The sequence below is a fragment of the Camellia sinensis genome, chromosome 9 (assembly GCF_055761805.1).
Source record: "Camellia sinensis isolate YWXY chromosome 9, ASM5576180v1, whole genome shotgun sequence".
Taxonomy (NCBI): Eukaryota; Viridiplantae; Streptophyta; class Magnoliopsida; order Ericales; family Theaceae; genus Camellia; species Camellia sinensis.
Genome location: NC_138969.1, coordinates 196,965,875 through 196,984,935, shown reverse-complemented (window position 1 = coordinate 196,984,935; position 19,061 = coordinate 196,965,875). Strand labels below are relative to the sequence as shown.

General features: G+C 45.2%; 2 protein-coding genes across 2 annotated transcripts; both read right to left on the bottom strand.

Annotated features, from left to right (window-relative positions):
* Nucleotides 1-3,383: 3,383 nt before the first annotated feature.
* Nucleotides 3,384-7,489, bottom strand: LOC114270805 (ras-related protein RABA5a). Its single transcript, XM_028212402.2, has 4 exons — nt 7,069-7,489; nt 5,278-5,461; nt 4,534-5,137; nt 3,384-3,867 (listed from the first exon to the last, which is right to left on the bottom strand). Exons 3-4 carry the CDS (start codon nt 4,871-4,873, stop codon nt 3,539-3,541), a joined length of 669 nt encoding a protein of 222 aa, XP_028068203.2. The 5' UTR covers nt 4,874-5,137; nt 5,278-5,461; nt 7,069-7,489; the 3' UTR covers nt 3,384-3,538.
* Nucleotides 7,490-16,261: 8,772 nt separating this feature from the next.
* LOC145800037 (uncharacterized) lies at nt 16,262-17,449 on the bottom strand. The gene has a single exon (XM_082889699.1). It carries the CDS (start codon nt 17,447-17,449, stop codon nt 16,262-16,264), a length of 1,188 nt encoding a protein of 395 aa, XP_082745825.1.
* Between the last annotated feature and the right edge of the window lie 1,612 nt (nt 17,450-19,061).

The following is a 19,061-nucleotide window of genomic DNA, read 5'->3' as shown; positions in this document are numbered from 1 at the left end:
AAAGTGTGTGAAACTACTTACCTTTTCTATTTTTCTTTTCAAATCCATTCTCAAATTTTCTAACCAAACACAACATAAAACTATTCTCGAGCCAAATGGGTGTAAATAATAAGAAAAAATCAACATATGATTTGGAATACGGTGGGCTTGTGTGCCTTACCCATGGTGATTCATGATTTTTTCATTATTCTTGTTTTTGAGTCACGTAAGTAATGGGCAAACACAACCAATATAATAGAGGATCAATGTGATCGAATTATAAAATTAAATTCAGGTTCCAAACACTCTATTCCAAAAAATGCATAATAATTTTTTAAAAAATAATTTTTTTTAAAAGTAGACACCAATGTTTTAAAGTGGGGCGCAAGCCTCCGCATCACATACCACCAAGGGTGGTGGCCCAGTGGTGAAGGCATTGTCTTTCCACAGTCATGAGTCAAGTTCAACTTCTGGGGGTGCGAAAATCTTGGGATTTTCAGGGGCTCTCTGCGGAGACCTCGCGTTATACTCCAATCGAACTTGTCCATGACTGGGACGGTTGATGAGCTCCATTGGTGTCTCGGTAGTAGGTCCCTTCCTGTGGATTGGGTTAAATCAAGCTGGCAACCGGCTACCCGGGGCTTGGCCTACGGAGGTCGTGATGCCTCCACAGAACCTCCTTTTTTTATGTTCAAAAAAAAAAAAAAAAAACCCTCCGCATCACATGACACTAGAGGAAGCATAATGGGTACAACTTGGTGTGAGTTCCAGTGATGGGTTGGTTACAAAAGGTGAACAGGCAGAATAACTAACTGAAATATTTCTAAGATTGTGTGGCCACTTTTTGAAAAAATTATTCAGTAGTTAGCATTCTGATATTAGGATAATTATTCAGTACTCTCGGTATATAAACACGTGGTGTTGCATAAGATTTTGATTGGTGGAGAAATACAAAGGCCCACGACTTATATTAGGAATGGAGGAACAACATGAGATTAAATAATTGGTGATTGGTTTAGAATATGGACACGTGGTATTCCGAAAGTATTAACTAATTTTCCCTGATATTGTGTGCTAGATTAATGAAATTTTAAAAAAAGTGAGAGTTATCGACAAAGTTACTAAAATTCTTTCATATTTTGTCTTTTTTCTTTCATGTATTGTTTTCATTAATTGGACATATTGGTGATATAATATGTCATACCTATGAAATAACTTCTCCTATTTTTGACGCTCAGGTTTCGTTTGACATGAACTATTTTGTCTAAAATTAGCTAACAAAGACATAACAAATTAATTTAGCCAATAAAATAAAAATATCACATTTAAATCATAATCATTTTATTTTCTTGTCACAATAATCAAATCAATCTAAAAAAAAATCAAAACTTATCCCAAATATAACTTTTTTAATCAGTCTAAAATAATAAAAAAAAATCAGACTAAATTATCTCGCACCAAACGAGGGGTTATCCTATATAGCCTAGCCTACTACCATAACACAGTTTTTTTTTTTTTTTTTTAATATTATATCTGTAGAAGAAGAAGTTGCTTTCAAAATCACTTTCATTTTTATATATTAATTATATTATTATAATAATATCCCAAAATAAGGGATATACTATTATTAATATTGGGTGGTCCATTCCACTCCCCCATTTCCCAGTTAAAGCATGGGTCCGTATCTATCCATTCCTCCCAATTGATTGGGAGACCCCAAAATTTGACATTTTTTAAATTATTACTGAGCATCATCAACCCCCACTCCACTACTAGCTATCAACAATTTTAGCCAAAAAAAAAAAAAAAAAAACCTTTTTTTATTATTTTTATTTTTAGAAGGTAAAAGCATCTTTGGGACAAAATCTTACCATCACCATACTATCACCATCACCACTAAATATTAAATTGGGTTGACGTAGGGTAGGTTGAGAAAATAGTGCCCAAAGGACGCGTATGGGCTAAAAGCCCAGCAAGCTTGCACTAACAGGCTAGGCCAGTAAGCCAAAATCTTAAACCAAGATCCAACCTGTATTTTTTAGGGACTGTGATTGAGACTCTCTCAATCACCAACTCCCACCGCCTCCACACACATGTTGGGGTTGGTGATTGGAGAAGGAGTAGAAAAAAAAAAAAAAACAAAAAAATCTGGCCAATCAAAGGCCGTGAGGGTCACCCCTAGAGGGGGTTCGAATCATTTTTCATTTTTTAGTTTATTTTTTTTTTTAATAGGCTTGCAGGCCAAGGAGACATGCCCCTCTCACGGGCCAACAAGAGGGTTGAACTTCAAATTGCAAGCCTAGACCAAGCCTCATGCAAGCTGCCCGTCCAAGGCCACTGGCTTTGGCCAAGCAGCGAACTTTCAAGTCAAATGATAACCCTTATTGCCTCACCCCCACCCACCACCGTCACTACTGCCCCACCATCACCACCAATGAGAATAAAAACAAAAACAAAAACAAAAGTTTTTCAGTTTTCAGCACTGCAAAATTGAGAAAGACAAACAAGAACAACTCCAGTGCTTTTTACCCCTATTAGGTTATTACAATGTGGTAAAGAGAAAATCCATTTATCCCCTTCAAGTCATTTACATTTTCTACTCCACTTTCTCCTCCTCATAGCCCAAAAAAGAAGAATAAAGATTGGTAGCTAAAGATTATCGCGGCTCGATTGCCCCGAATTGCAAAACGACGTAGTTTTGCTCTTTTTTTTTCCCTCCTCTCTTTTCTCTAAAACAAGGAGAATTTTTTTTCCCTCTTCTCTGAAACAGGGAGAAGAGGGAAGAGAGAAGAGAGAACAGGCAATGGCGGCACGACGGAGGCGATGGCACGACAGTGGGTCTCTTCCTCCCTCTTCTCTCAACAGATCTATGTGTGTCTCTGATTTGCTTTTGATTTGTGAGTTTATTTTTTATTTTGATTTGTGGGTTTGTTTTTTATTTTGATTTGGTTTTGATTTGTATATAATTTTGATTTGATTTTGATTTGTGTATATACACATATCATTTTTGCTGTGGGTTTGTTTTTTATTTTGATTTGGTTTTGATTTGTATATAATTTTGATTTGATTTTGATTTGTATATATACACATATCATTTTTGCTGTGGGTTTGTTTGTGATCAGTTGTTGATTTTGATTTTGTTTGTGGATTTTGATTTGATTTTGTTTGTAGGTTTGTTTGTTTGTTTGTTTGTTGATCAGTTTTGATTTGTTTGTGGATTTTGATTTTGTTTGTGGGTTTGTTTGTATACACAAATCAGAAGGTTGAAACTTCACTCAGTCATGTTTGAGAGAGAAAGAGAGGAAACTGTGTTAGTAGAAGGCAAGGAAGGAAAAAATAAATAAATAAATGAATAAATCGGGCCATTCGAACCCTTGTTTTTTCTAGCTACCAATCACTTCTGAAAAAAGAAAACAAAAAATATTGTTTGAATCAACATTTTAACAGTAACAACAATTTGAATTACACAAGGGAGAAGAAATGGCTAAAAACTTTATAACACTCAAAATTTTGGGCTTGGGTAAAGCCACAAATTCCCAACCCAAAAATAGCCTTAGGATTAACAACACCCACCTTTTTTAGCTTGACCATCTACTTCCTGGTTCCCATCATGCAACACGATGGTCTTTCCACTTCCCATCCACGCAGGATCTTCTTTTTTGAGCTCTTGAGTTTGTATTACTTTCCGACTCAAAATATTATAGATCTCTATCACAACTGTCTGAAAAGCAGCGGCTACATTGGAGGAATCAAGAGCGGAAGTTTCAATAAAAAACAAACCTTGTGCCTCGGCCAAGGCCTTGCCTTCAGCGGTGGAAACCTCCCTCAAATCTTTAAGATCGGACTTGTTCCCAACCAGTATTGTAACTACATTCATGTCGGAGTGAGCTGTTCAATAAATCAAAACAACACCACATCAAGCCTTGGCTCCTCAAACAAACGTCTTTTTGATATTTTAACCAAGAATACTAAATAAACATATATTCATTTGTCTTATCGATATTAAGAACACTCATCAATATTGTTACACTAATAAAATACAACAGCTTCAATTTCAATAGTAGTCATTAAGCATCACTATAATTGACAGAACAATATCAACAACTCAACTCAAGCTCATCTTAAGTTCATCCAAGAGTCATTAACTGAACTATATATTGACGATATATAATGGGATGATGAAGACAGCAGAGAACAATGGTGACAATAAACCTCCATAAACAAATATTCATCAAACAATACTCCAATTATTCATCGGCCAAGCAAATAAAACACTTAAAAACACAAACCTTTGCAAAGCATTTAACCCATTAAATGTGGATATTATCATCTTATCAATTGGTGTGAAATTTCTATATCTTAATTCATTACATGGGAGCAGGGGCGATGCCACAGCATAGTCTGTTGTGTCAGTTGAACCCCCTCAAGAGAAAAAATTTATTTTACTTTGCATATAATTGTTGTTTTAGAGATGTGTTACCACAAGTGACCCCACTAAAAAATTAACTTTGAACCCACAGAATGGACCAAACATCATTTGGTTGTGGTGCTTACTGTGAAGTTCATTAAGCCATCTGCCAATGTCATCGAATGTCTGACGCCTACTGATGTCATATACCAAAAGAGCTCCAACCGCGCCCCTGTAATATGCAGATGTAACAGCTCTGAACCGCTCCTGACCAGCTGTGTCCCAGATCTGTGCCTTAACTTCCTTCCCATTGATATCCATTTTCTGAGTTTGGAACTCTACTCCTATAGTTGATTTAGAATTAGGGTAAAACTCATCCCTTGCAAATCTAGCAAGCAAGTTTGATTTCCCAACAGCTGAATCGCCAATCAAAACAACCTTGAAAAGATAATCCTCAGATTGCTCCTCTTCAGTACACAATGCCATTTCCAAACCCTCATACAACGCCACACTCAACTAGAGAACCATATTAGCTGATGTGTGATCATCAGTATCGTGGGTCCTTTTCCAGGAGCTAAATGTCTAAGAAAAATTAAACAATCCCCAATTCAAGACGAGAAGCTGAAATTAGACAATATAAGGACAAAGACAGTGGTTTCCACACTCCTCTCCCTCCCAAATGGAAACATATCTGAAGCTTTCTCAACTTAAGATTCCAATCTGGTCCTGCAAAGGCAAGTCTCAAGGTTCCTGCAATTTCAAGAAAGCGTCAGAATCTGAAAACTTCTACAGAAGGATTTAGCTTTTTGATTGTTGATTCTTTCTCAAAGTGCTCAGAAAAATAAGTAGCCCATCCCAGTAGAACAAATTATCTTGAAAGAAAAACGTACTTTGATCTTTGCAACTGACAGTCTATTGTAACTGTGGTTGTTGGGTGTAGGCTGAAGCTGCTCTTTCTACAGAGGCTCTAAACTTTTTAACCCCCAGGCAAGCACTTCGATATTCCAAATCCCTACTCTTGCTCTGCTCCTGCTTGCACCCCCTCTTTCCCTCCACACACTTTTGAGCTCAGACCTTAAAATTACAAAGGATTACTCTCAAAAAGAAATTGTAGCATGAGGTAATAGTCCTACATTTCCATTGTGAGGTGGTACAAACACAAAAAAGCCACACAAAGATACAGCCATATTTTATTTAATAACAAAATGGTAAAAGTCTATAGTATTATCCTCTATTTTTCTGAAACACATTCCAAACTATTAATCATTAGCATTTTAAAGCACGTCCATAAAATCGACTATAGCTGTTTCATATAAAATTGAACTCCATCCACTTAGTAATCTCAAGTCTCAACAAGTTGTGTTAATTTGGACAATAATGTGAAACACCAAACATAAGAGGTGAAGGGCAAAGAATTTGTGCATAAACATGGGTTGTTTGGTGATAGTTTTTATATATTTATTTTGGGAGTTTGTGTCGAACTATTTGATATAGCTTATGCTTACAGTCTATTAGACAAAAATAGCTTAAATAAACTGAAAAGAACTGATTAAACATTTTTCACAACTGAGATATCACCTAGAAGGGCGAGAAATTTTATTATTCTGTTCATATCCACAAAAGAAAAAAATTCCTAATCACTAAAGTTTTACTAATGGTATAACCAAACACAAGGCTGAGATAAAAGGGCTTGCGGAGGAATACCATAAGAAGTATTATTTAGTGACACTTGAAGCCAAAAAGAACATTCAAACACAAAAATATGCATTGGCATCAATTAGAAGATGAGGACTGATAGCAGACAAACCCTAAATATATTTATATCTATACTATCTATAATATTATATAAAACCTACATCTGAGTTGGTGTAGACATGTCAAACTTTTTTTATTTCTGAAAATGCCCACAAGAGCAATTACATAAAAGCAAGAGTACATAGCACACACATGATCTTTTCAATTGCACACCTTAGTGTGCTGACCCTTCAAGTATATGTATATATTAGAACTCACTTGGCGAGGTTATCCCTATGCAAGTGCCCTGATTATCCCTATGTAAGTGCCCTGATTTCAGCTTTTTTTTTTTTTTTTGAGATGACAGTTACAATTTCTATTCGTGCGTGTGCATAGCCTTCTAGTACATATATGAAGGGAGAAAAGGAATTGCTAAAAATGGTAACTTTTCAATATCCACTCTTTGTCAACATGTTTGTTGTCTCATATTGTCCAGGCCATCCAACAGAAGAACCTAATATATGTGTCGATTACAAAAGTACTACAAATAGCTTCTTCACAAAATTCAACTTTCCCTAGTTTTTCCAATTGTATCCACTCAGACCTGGGAAAAAAAAAATTAAAAAATAAAAAATATATTGCAAGTACCTTATACAATTAAGACACCAAAAAGGCAATTTCTTTGTTTCATCTCCACACAAGTTAAATTTGATGGCTACACAAACCCAACCAATGACCTTCGCATTTCAAAACTGACCAAATAATCTTAATTTCAATTTCTAAGATTCTATAGAAACAAAAAAAAAAAAAAAAAAAAAAACAACAACAAAGACAATTGTTTATAATAATGCACTCAAAAAAAGAAAAAAGAAAAAGGTACTTGCAAATCAAAACGATAAAAAAAATAAAAATAAATGAAAGAATTGAACGAGGGTGGAAATGCATACCTTGTTGATGATCAAATGCGAACACTTTCCCTCTCTCTCTCTCTCTTTCTTGATCAAGCTGGTGATCAAATCAACCGTCAAAATGTGGACCGAATTGCAATCAAGTGCGTTAATTCGATGGTTGTGTGTTCGTGAGAGAGATTAGGGTTAGTTTTCGCGATTCGAGGAGAGAAGTCGCGGGCAGACACAGAGATAGAAGATCAAGAGGGGAGAGAGAGAGAGAGATTTGAGATTTACAGAGAAAGAGAGAGTAACTAAACGACAAAAGGCCTCCGTCAAATGGACCCCAGAGATAGATACTGGACCCTGGATCTGAAGTTGACGGCCCAATTTTGTCGGGACTCTGAAAACTGTGTTTGCTCCCCCCCCCCCCCCCCCCCTCTTTCCTCTCTCTCTCTCTCTCTCTCTGCATTGACTACCATATACTTATATGTTCGGTCTTGTTATTATACACGTGTATCTCTTCCCTCTAGTACTGAACAAGTCCAATTTAAGGGTTGATATCGGGTCGGGTCTGGTACGAAGCCACAAAAACAGTGTCTAAGTTTACTCATAGGTTAAGCTTAACCTCTTTCCATAAAGTTGGTGTACGGGGACGAAATATCTTTTACTTTTCGTACTCCTTATACTCCAAGTTTCTCTTGATGGTATCTACTTGACAACACAGAAACGGTGAGCTGCCCGGCGGTGGTGTGCCGGATAGACCCTCCGACAATTAAGTCAATTCACTTGAGGAAGAAGAAGACTGATAGAGAGAGAGTATTCTCTTTAGGGAAGAAGTTGCATACCTTTAACGTTCGTCCTCCTCAATATTTCAAGGCTGGCCATGCAGCTTCAAGATTATGCGCGCACTACCTCTGCCGTCCTTCCCAGGACAGGTGGCAGTGCTCGCCTCTCACCACCTTACGCATGTAAAGGTTTAGTCCTCCCACCAGTACACGCAGAACTGTCCAACGGTATTGGCGCATGCTTGGAGCAGATTTCCTCTATCCTTCACGTCATTGGCCCAGGTGGCACACTTGACCAGAATACCACGACTGGCCTATCACTTGTGGAGAGTTGCCATCACATGCACACAACCGAGCTATGCATCGCCGGACTGTCCCTTGCGAAGGGGCCAAAGGGCGATACTCATGGCCGAGCTGATATTGACCGGTTCATTAGGCTAACCGGTTGTGAGGTATGCCGGCCTCCACCCGTCCTACCTTTATTCTCGGTCACACGAAACCCACTTATCTCGACTGGTCGATCAGAAGCGTGCTGGCCCTAACCGCGTCCATAGTCTAGCCCGGGTTGCTCTTAGCTTGGTCATCAGACACTGCTGCGCGCTTGGCCGCGTTATAGCTCTGCCAGGCATTGGTTCGTGTTTGGCCGGTCAACCTCTCCGACCGTGCAAGTCAGGCCGCTGGGCTGAGCAAGAAAGGAGTCTGCTCGGGGGCGTACGATTCGTCATGATCGGCGTTATTGTAGCTCGGCCGTACTAACGCGCAAATCTCCCCTCTCAATTGCCCCTTAACCCCATCCGACCTAATCGTGATTGGGGTTACCATCGTGACCGAGCTAACGGATGAGTTACGCCATCACCAAGCCGAGCATGATTGGGGGCATATCTATCGCCGAGCTGTCCCGTTTGGTCGGCCATTTCCTCCGCAGTCTCATCAAAGGTCGTACAGCCATACTAACAGTCGTGTTTCCAGTGCCACGTGGCTTCACGTCATTGGGTCGTGCAGCCAGCTGTTCTACACGTGCAGAATTCAAACGGCACAGCCGTTTGGGGTTCCTTCCCCCCTCTTTTGTATTCCAATGAAGGGCCTACAACCCTTCACTTTTCACCTTCTTTTCCACACAAACCCTAAACCTCTCAAACCTTCAAACCCCCAAGACCACTGCCATTACTGTCTCTGTGCTACATCCTCCATTTCAGATCCTTTCGAAGGCCGCAATTGAGCTCTCGAGGTTGCGTTCACCCTCGCATCTGTCCCCCTGGTAAGTTACACTACCCTCCCTTGCATTTTCTGTTTCTATTTCTCAAAATTTTTTATACATGTTCTTCGTTTCCGTGCCACTGTGATTCGTGTTTTTTTTTTTTTGTTTGTGACCACCAGTGCCCCCTTTCTTTGCTTAGAACCTGCACACCCTAGGGCAAATGGGAACTTTAAGAATGGAAGGGGCCTCTGAGCCCCCTATTCCTCCTTGGTTCAAACGAGTTCGCCCCACTTCTGGGATGAACAGTTTAAATCTGGGTAGAACCGAGCTAAACGCTCATTTAGATCCATAGGTAAAGCCATAGCCGAGCAAAAACTGGTTTGTGGCTTCTTACCGAGATCGCAACCGAGCTGAATACTCTAATTAGATTGGTAAATAGGAACGCACCGAGCTGTAACTTGAGGTCTCCACTTCAAAGCCTAACCGAGCTGAATACTCCATTAGATCTGCAAATAGGAATGAACCGAGCTAGGAAATCGACCAAGTAGTCTAGCCACGATAGGGGTCAGGCCGGTAAAACACCAAAAATCCTTCACTGAGCTATTTCTAATAGGAGCCGTGGAATTTATGCCGCGCTAACCCTTGGCCTCATTTTTTAACAATGCAGAACAAACTAGGACCGATCAGTTCAGTCAAGAACCATCACTGGTGGAGCTCAAAGACCGAGCAATTACACCAAACATTTTTGTCCGAGGTACAAGTTAGTTCACCAAATAAAACCGAGATAGATGGGCAAGTACCAATTCATGGTGAGCTCGCCCGGTGCGATGGCCGAGTTTCGTAGGGAGTACAACATCCCAGATGATGTCATCTTAGAGCTCGCCAGAAAGGGAGACACCCCTTGGGGAGATCTAGACCGGTGCCCCTTCACCGTCGTATCAATAGTAGAGGGAGGGCTCCGCTTTTTGGTTCAACCATTGATCTGCGAATTTTTGAGGCAGACAAGGCTTTGCCCGACCCAAGTCTCAAATAACACTTACAAAATAATAAACGGGGTCGCCGAGCTGAACCGGAGGCTTGGTCTCAATCTCGGTCTGGCCGAAATTTTCCATCAGTATAGTCTAAGTAGAAATAAGAGTGGGCTTTACTGGTACCTCAAAGTCAAGAAGGGCCGAGCAAAGCTAATAGAGGGCAACCCGGACAAGGAGACCAACGACGACGACTTCTTGTGGGTGTCCGGTCGCTATAAGGACACCGAGGCACCCATACCGGGATGGTATATTAGAAAGGATTTTGGCAATGCCAGTGAGTAGCTCGGCTGACCGCGCTATTTCTCTATGCATCAATTACTTTCCATGCCGATCTAACACTTGTCTTCTTTTTGCAGATAAGCACCTAGCAGCAGACTACTACCAGGCTAACCAAGAGGCCATCAGAGCCCTACCGTGCCATCCTGTCGAGGAGAGGGAGGCTTCGAAACTGCTCAACTTCGAACAGACCTACCACTACACCGTGCCGCGTAAGAGCCGGGTTACCGATTTTTTGCGTGCACCAACCCCAGAACTGGATCCAAACCTACCACTGATCAGGCTTATTCCACTCACCGCCGAGCAAGAAATGGCGAAAATCAGGGCCATCAAGTCCATGATCACCGGGGAAGAAGACGAGTCCCAAAAACCAGAGGCAACCGGGGGGACATCCTCCACACCCGCCGGGCAACAAGAAGGGGCAGTACTGGCGCTTGCCAGCGAGCAACCAGCTGGTCAGTCCAAGAAGCGGCCGAGGAACGAGCAAACCGGGCCGCGTCTAGCGGATGAAGACTCTACCGATCGCGTCTCCACCAAGCTCGGGGACCAGACCGAGCAACCACAGACCGGCAAATCCAAGGGCCCAGCCACCCCCCTAGTCTGGGCGCCCGAGTTCAAATACCAAGGTCGAGCAGTTTCTGCTGAAGACTCTATCTACGCGGACAAGGACTACTCGCTTGGTTTTAATTTGACTAAGGGGTTAATCTTGCCCGCTGATATGAAAAAACACGAAATCCATAGTGCTGGTAAGTTCTCCATTCTTTGCGTCAAACTGTTTGCTCGGTTTCTCGAATACTCACGATCTCTCGCTTGTTTTCAGGCCGCGCAAAAGAACTATTTGGCCCACGACTGAATGATCAAAGTGCGGCAGAGCTTGCGGGATGCAATAGCTGAGAACAAGGCCCAAAGGGCCGAGATAGCGAAGCTTAAGGCCGCGCAAGAAGCGGTTGAGGCCGAACGAGATAACCTGAGCCAAAAGGTCGACCGAGCTGAAGCGGACAAACAGCGGGCCGTGAAGTCGACCAAAGCCCGGTATCTCGCTGAGCTGAGGAAGCTGCGCGATGCCCATGAAGAGGAGAAAGATAAGGCGATCAGCGACGCTGAAGACAAGGGCTATGCTCAAGACGAAAGAACGTATGAACGGCAGGTGCAGGCGACCAAGGACATCTTTTTCCAGTGCGGTTGGAAAGCCGCCGTGGAGAAAGTTGGCCTTGGTCAGGATGCTGACATGTTCCTACATCCGCCTGCGGCCTTCATACCGCACTATATGCAGGCTTATGCGAGCGCCGCGCAGAAGAGGCTCATAGAAGAGGCCAAAAAAGAATCCGCGGAAGAAGCCGTCGCCGCGCAACAAACCGAGCAAACTTCTCCTGAAGTGTCTCAGGATGCTGAAGATCAAGTAGCCGATCGGGAGGTTGTCGCGGTGGAGGACGCGGATGATGGGTTGGAAGAAGGCCTGCCTGAGCATAGCCCGGAGGTGGCCGAACAGACTCTGGAGGTCGCCGAGCAGACGGTTGATCTGGAGTTGGACTGAAATGCCTCCTATTTCCTGCTTTATTTTCGTCTCTTGTCTTTCTTTGTTTAATGTAACCGGGCTAGGGCCCCACCATTATAACGCAATTTCGTTAATCAATGAAATTTGAACTTTTTGCCCGTTTAACTTCTATTGCTTTTTGGTTTCGACGTGCAAAATTTCCATAAACGCGTTCAAACTTCAACTAGCAGCTCGGCTCCTTTGGAATTTCAAATGCACCTTTTAAAATGCCGAGCAAAATATGCTCGGCTCGAAATTAAGGGCTCATGAATGCGGCCGAGCAAAATCAGCTCGGCCTTGACGGGTTTTCAAACTTTATAAAATTCCAGTACTTTAATGTGACCGAGCAAAAACCAGCTCGCCCTTTCAGTTGGGTAGATCGCCAACATTTCTTTTCCGCCGAGCAAAGTCAACTCGGCTTTTTATCGGTTGGACAAAACTCCAACATTACAAATCCTGCCGAGCAAACTCCGCTCGTTTTCCATATTGGACAAGACACCAATATGCCAACCGGGCCGAGCAACATCAGCTCGGCCCTTACATCGGGCAAAACACCAATGTTTCAGTTAAGTTGGTCATGACGCCAACATTTCAACCATGCGAGCAAAACCAGCTTGGCCCTAATGCGAATTGGTCCATACGCCAATTATATCGTTGGACAATGCACCAACTGTTTGTGCGGTCTGCTTCCATTCCGGTGAGTGGAAATCAGTCCGGTCCCATTCAGGTCGGTCTCCTTGCCCCTAGCATCCATAATTGCCTTGCGTCCTTGCGAATTCATTGTACAAAGATGTAATACCAAACAACAAGAGGGCTATTTTTCATTATAAAAGCATTGCTATCTTTTACATTAAGTGCCAAAAGGCTAAAGGTCTAGAAAAGCTAAACAACACAAGCAAATTACATCTTAAAAGTAAAAGACCTTAAGGTTGGCCGTATTCCATGGTCTGGGGACAGCCTTGCCATCTAAATCTTCCAGATGGTATGCCCCTTTACCAGTAAGACCAGTCACCTTGTATGGTATTTCCTAATTTGCACCGAGCTTTCCTTCGCTAGGGACCACTGTGTTGCCAAGCACCTTTCTTAATACCCAGTCCCCAATCTTGAACAGCCTGGGGTGCACAGCCTTGTTGTACTTTTTGGAGAGTTCTTGTTGATAGGCCGCTATGTGGATCAATGCTTGCTCCCTCCTTTCTTCAGCAAGGTCCAACTCCAATGCCACCGCTTCATTATTCAGATCTGGCTGGAAACTTTCAGAGCGGATGGTTGGCATGCCAATTTCCAACGGGATGACGGCCTCCATGCCATAGGCCAAAGCAAATGGTGTTTCCCCGGTTGACCGCCTTGGCGTAGTGCGGTATGTCCAGAGCACATTAGGGAGTTCTTCAGCCCACTTGCCCTTAGCCTTCTCAAGCCGCTTCTTCAGCCCGTCCAGGATGGTCTTGTTTGAGGCCTCTGCTTGACCATTTGACTGAGGATAGGCCGGCGTCGAATTGTAGAACTCGATCTTTAACTCTTGGCAAAATCCGCAAAAGAGTTTACCATCAAATTGAGCACCATTATCCGAGATGAGGGCCTTGGGTATACCGAAACGGGTGATGACGTTTTGCTATACAAACTTCTTCACGTCCTTTTCCCTTATGGTCGCTAGTGGCTCGGCCTCAACCCACTTGGTGAAATAGTCGGTGGCGGCGATGAAGAACTTGCGATTGCCCAATGCAGCTGGGAGTGGCCCAACAATATCTAACCCCTAAAGCGCGACCGGCCAAGGACTTGTGAGAGGGAGCAAATCTCTAGCCGGCTGGTGGATCTGGTGGGCGAACTTCTGACACTTCTCGCACCTGCGAACATATTTTTGCGCATCTGCCTGCATGCGCGGCCACCAATAACCCTTAGAAATTGCTCGGTAAGCCAAGGATCTACTCCCAGTATGGCTGCCATAGATGCCCTCGTGTATCTCATAGAGGAAAGCCTCCACCTTGGTGGGGTGGACACATTTCAAATACGGCCCGGTGAAAGATTTCTTGTACAAGGCCTCGGATGGGGAGAGCCAAAACCGCTCTGACTTTGCCCGGATCTTGTGTGCTGCCTTCTTTTCTTCTGGTAGAATTCCATCTTTCAGGAAGGCGATGATAGGATCTATCCAAGAAGGGCCCAAGTCAGTGCAAAGTACCTCGGCCACTTCCGGTTCTTCTATACTTGGACGCGGTAAAAATTCTATCATCAAGGGGTTGGGAAAAAATGTCTGAGTAGAAGCGAGCCCGGCCAACTCATCAGCCATGTTGTTTCCTTCGCGGTTGATCTGCTCTACCCTTATGGCATCGAACTTCTTGATCTCTGCACGCACCAGCGCCTGATACTTGGCCATTCTTTCATCCCTGGCCTCGTACTTCCCTAAGACTTAATTGACCACCAGCTTGGAATCGCTGAACACCATCAGGGCCGACGCTTTCATTCTTAGTGCGCTTCTTAGCCCGGCAAGGAGGGCTTTGTATTCCGCCTCGTTGTTGGACGTCGGGAAACCGAGCGTAATTGCTTGTTCAATGATCATTCCGTCCGGTGAAGTCCGCACGATACCCAGCTCGGCCCCATGTCTGTTGGATGTCCCATCGACGAAGAGTTTCCACATCTCGCCGACAAACAGCCTCCAGCAATCAGAAGGGTTTTGGGAACTCCTCAAATCCAAGTCTCGGGTTGGCTCATTCTGGTCTCTTTCCTCATCATGGTTGACTTCCTCCTTCATTGAGTTATTCGCCTTCGCTGGTTCGGTCGCTCTTTGCCCTTCCTCCTCTTGCGCACCAACACTTGTTTTTGTTGCTAGAACTATGGGTTGTGCTAAATCCGCACCAACCAAATCAATTGGGCAGACTGGATGCATCCCAGGGGCAAATTCCGCCACAAAGTCAGCAAGTGCTTGAGCCTTAATTGCGGTGCGCGGTCGGAACTTGATGTCATATTGCCCTAATTCCACGGCCCATTTCAAAATTCTCCCAGTGAAGTCTGCCTTTTCAAAAAGCACTTTGAGCGGGAACTCGGTTAACACAACTATTGTATGGGCATGAAAATAGTGTGCCAGCTTTCTTGACGCCATCATTAGGGCCAACGCCAATTTTTCCAAGGGAAGATATCTCGTTTCGGCTGGGAACAGAGTCTTGCTTACATAGAAGATCGGTAGGTGCTGGATGCCTTCAGCACGAACCAATACCGCGCTGAATGCATGTTGAGAGACAGCCAAGTAGAGGTACAACTCTTCGCCCGGCTGAGGTGTGACCAAAATAGGGGCAGAGGAGAGATATGCTTTCAGGTCTGCTAGTGCGCGGTCGCACTCGTCATCCCAGAAGAACTTGGACTTCAAAGTTTTAAAGAAGGGCCTGCAACGATCAGAAGACCGGCTGATAAATCTGTTCAACGCAGCTGCCATCCCAGTAAGATGTTGCACGTCCTTCGTGGAGTTAGGACGCTCCAGGTCTTGTATGGCCTTGATCTGTGATGGGTTAGCTTCAATCCCTCGATTTGTGACCAGAAAACCCAAAAACTTCCCGGTGCCGACTCCAAAGGTGCATTTGGAAGCATTCAAACGAAGCTTGTGGCGTTTAAGTATAGCAAACATCTCTGCTAGGTCGGAGAGGTGCTGAGCTTTCTCCTTACTTTTCACCACCATATCGTCGATGTAGGCCTCCATGGTGCGGCCCAGCATTAGGGCGAACATCTTTGTCACCATCCGTTGAAAAGTCGCCCCGGCGTTCTTTAGTCCGAACGGCATGACTTTGTAGCAATATAAGCCTCTGGGGGTTGTGAACGACGTGATCTCTCTGTCCGGTTTATACATGGCTATCTGGTGGTAGCCGGGATATGCGTCTAGGAAGCTAAACCTCTGATGGCCAGCGGTTAAGTCCACCAGCTGGTCAATTCGTGAGAGGGGAAAGCTATCATTGGGGCAAGCTCGGTTGACGGTCTTGTAGTCAACGCAGACTCGCCACTTGCCGTTCTTCTTCGGAACAACCACCGTGTTGGATATCCACCGAGGGTATTGCACCTCCTCTATGGCCCCAGCTTCCAACAAATTCTTCACTTCTTCTGCCACCACTTCAGCATGGTGCAAGGCTGATCGGCGTGTCCTTTGAATGACTGGCCGTGCATTGGGGAAGACATTCAACTGATGACAAATGAAGCTCGGGTCGATGCCAGGCATGTCGTAAGGCGTCCAGGCAAAGGCCTCCAAATTGGAAACCAAGAAGTTGACATAATCCATTCGCTCGGCACTAGACAAGGATGATCCCAAGAGGAAGAATTTAGTTGTATCGTTCTCGTCAATGCGCACTTCCTCCAAATCTTCGACCGATTTTTCCTCGGCCTTTCTTCCTATGTCTTCAAGGACCTCTTTACCCTCGGGCCCCTCAATCATTTGGACGAACCCTTTGGCCGCTCAGCTGCCATTTACCGCAATGAAGCATTGTTTCGCCATCACCTGGTCCCCCCAAACTTCCTCTATTTGTCCGCTTGGTGCCGGAAAGCGCATGACTTGGTGGAAGGTCGAAGCAACTGCTTGCATGGCGTGCAACCAACCCCTGCCTAAGATCAAGTTGTAAGTCGATGAAACTTTGAGCACCCAGAACTCTACTTGCTTTACGACCGATCCCGCTTTGACAGGCAAAATAATCTTTCCGATTGGCCATTCTGGCTGTGAGTTGAAGCCGACCAAAGGGGACGTTGCAGGGGCCAAGTCCTTGTCTTCCAGCTTCATTTGTTTAAACGCGTCATAATACATAATTTCTACCGAACTCCCCTGGTCGATCAAGATTCTCTTGATGTCAAAGTCTTTGACGCGAAGAGTGACTACTAAAGCATCATTGTGCGGCATCTGAACTCTTTCCAAGTCCTTGGTTGAGAATGAAAGGATGTCCCTCTCTTCGGTCTTTCCCTTCTTCACAGTGGGCTGAACAGAGAGCATTTCCCTCATGTGCTCGGCCTTCTTGATTATCCCTCTTAGCTCGCAGACCCTGGCCGGTTCAATGATGCCGTGGATGACGTTGATTACACCTTGAGGGGGTGCTTCTAGGGTGGCCAGGCCGTTTGGCTCGGCTTGGTCCGCTGGCGTGGCCTTGATGCCCCCATCTATGTATTGGTCAAGATGCCCCGCCGCCACCAACTCCTCTAAGTGTTGTTTGAGCGGCAAGCAGTCCTCTGTTCGGTGCCCCCACTCTTCATGAAAGGTGCAGCGATATTTTGAATTGAATCCCCTCTGCGCACTCCCCAACTTGGCCGGCCAACGGACGAAGGGTTCACCTCGAATCTCGCTCAAATTGTGGTAGATGGGGATTTTAAATACCATGGTGATTCCAGTCCGTGCCTTTAATTTTCTTTTGGCATCCTCCACTGCATCACGGGGAGTGTCAGCCCGGTCGTTTCGGCGACCCTTGTTTCTGTCATCACAGTTTGAACCATGGTGCTGATCTTTTGACCGGTTGTTTGGGTGGTTATCCTCCTGCCCAACCGAGTGAACTTTCCCCGCCACCCTTCTGTTCGCCGCGACCGAATTAGCCTTCTCGGTCGCGGAGGCGGCATCATCCTCCACACGAATGTGCTCATTGATCCGCTGCATCAATGACTCCATGGTTGTGGGTTGATACATCGTGAGTGAATCTCGCAGCCTATGTCCGACTGGGAGACCCCGTTTGTATTGAGTGATCGCCAGATTGGTGGGGCAGTCGTGGATCTCATTGTAAGTTTCCCAGTATTTCCCATTGTATGCCTTTAACGAACATCCAGACTCCATCTTGACGCCTAGGAGATGGTCGACCTCCTTCGGCGTTCGTGTGTTGGTTTTGAATCTAGTGACGAAGGCTTCCGCTAGGTGCTGCCACCCCTCAATACTCCCCTCCGGGAGCCTTTCGAACCATTTCAAACCCAGCTCTCCCAAGCTTGCTGGGAATATGAGGCACACCAAGGCGTCGTTGCGCCGGTGTCCAGCCATTACTTGCCGGTAATGGCTCACATGCATGTACGGATCCGTCTTGCCGTCGTACAAAGTGAACTTTGGCTGGTGGAATCCGACGGGGAGTGGCGTACTCTCAATCTCTGGAGACAACGGCGTGGCTGTAAGTCGCGCCAGCTCTTTGTCCACCAGCGCAGGGGCCATTACTTTGGGGGCCGGCATCGCCACTTCCTCACTACAACGAACTGGAGCGCTCAACCTCTGCAATGCCAGCACTCTCCGAGCCTCCCGATGGCGCGCCCTCTCCTCCAATACATCCCTCAAGTCCCTGGAACGTGTGGAGAAAGAGGATCCCAACGTCGGCGTCGGGCGTGAGGGGCGGTAGGTGCTGCCGCGAGAGAGGGTCCTGCCCTCTCTTCGGTCGGAATCTCCAACCCCATAGTTCCTGGTGATGGAGAGAGAGTGAGTCCTCCCCTGGCGGCGACTGCTACTACGAGGGGACGGGGTGCGCTCACTGAGGTTGCCCTCTCCAGCAACACCCTTCCCTTTAATCTGGCGTTTCAGCAGCTCCATCTCCGCCGCCATCTTGCAAATGAGGGCGTCTTGGTCATTGAGTTTGTGCACCAGGCGCTGCGCATGGGACTCCCCCGGCGTCGGCGGCTCTCCGGACTCTACGAGCGATCAGTACTCTTCCCGCGTTTGTCTCGCGCACCTCGCGAAGGAGTCTCTAGGCCCGCCATGGCTGGAATATTCGGAGGGCCTTCTCTCAAGCGGACGTACTCAAGTGTGACGCCATCAACGACGAACAGTGGGGCTTCGCCGTTGTTGGCCATGGAAATGGTTGAAGAAGCTCAAAAAACAAGGGTTGAGTATCAAAGAATTCCCACAGACGGCGCCAATTGTACGGGGGCGAAATATCCTCTGCTTTTCGTACTCCTTGTACTCCAAGCTTCTCTTGACGGCGTTTACCTGGCAACACAGAAACGGTGAGCTGCCTGGTGGTGGTGTACTGGATAGACCCTCCGACGATCAAGTCAGTCCATTTGAGAAAGAAGAAGACTGATAGAGAGAGAGTATTCTCTTTGGGGAAGAAGTTGCATACCTCTAACGTTCGTCCTCCTCCATATTTCAAGGCTGGCCATGCAGCCTCAAGATTATGCGCGCACTACCTCTACTGTCCTTCTCAGGACAGGTGGCAGTGCTCGCCTCTCACCACTTTATGCATGTAAAGGCTTAGTCCTCCCACCAGTACACGCAGAACTGTCCAACGGTATTGGCGCATGCTTGGAGC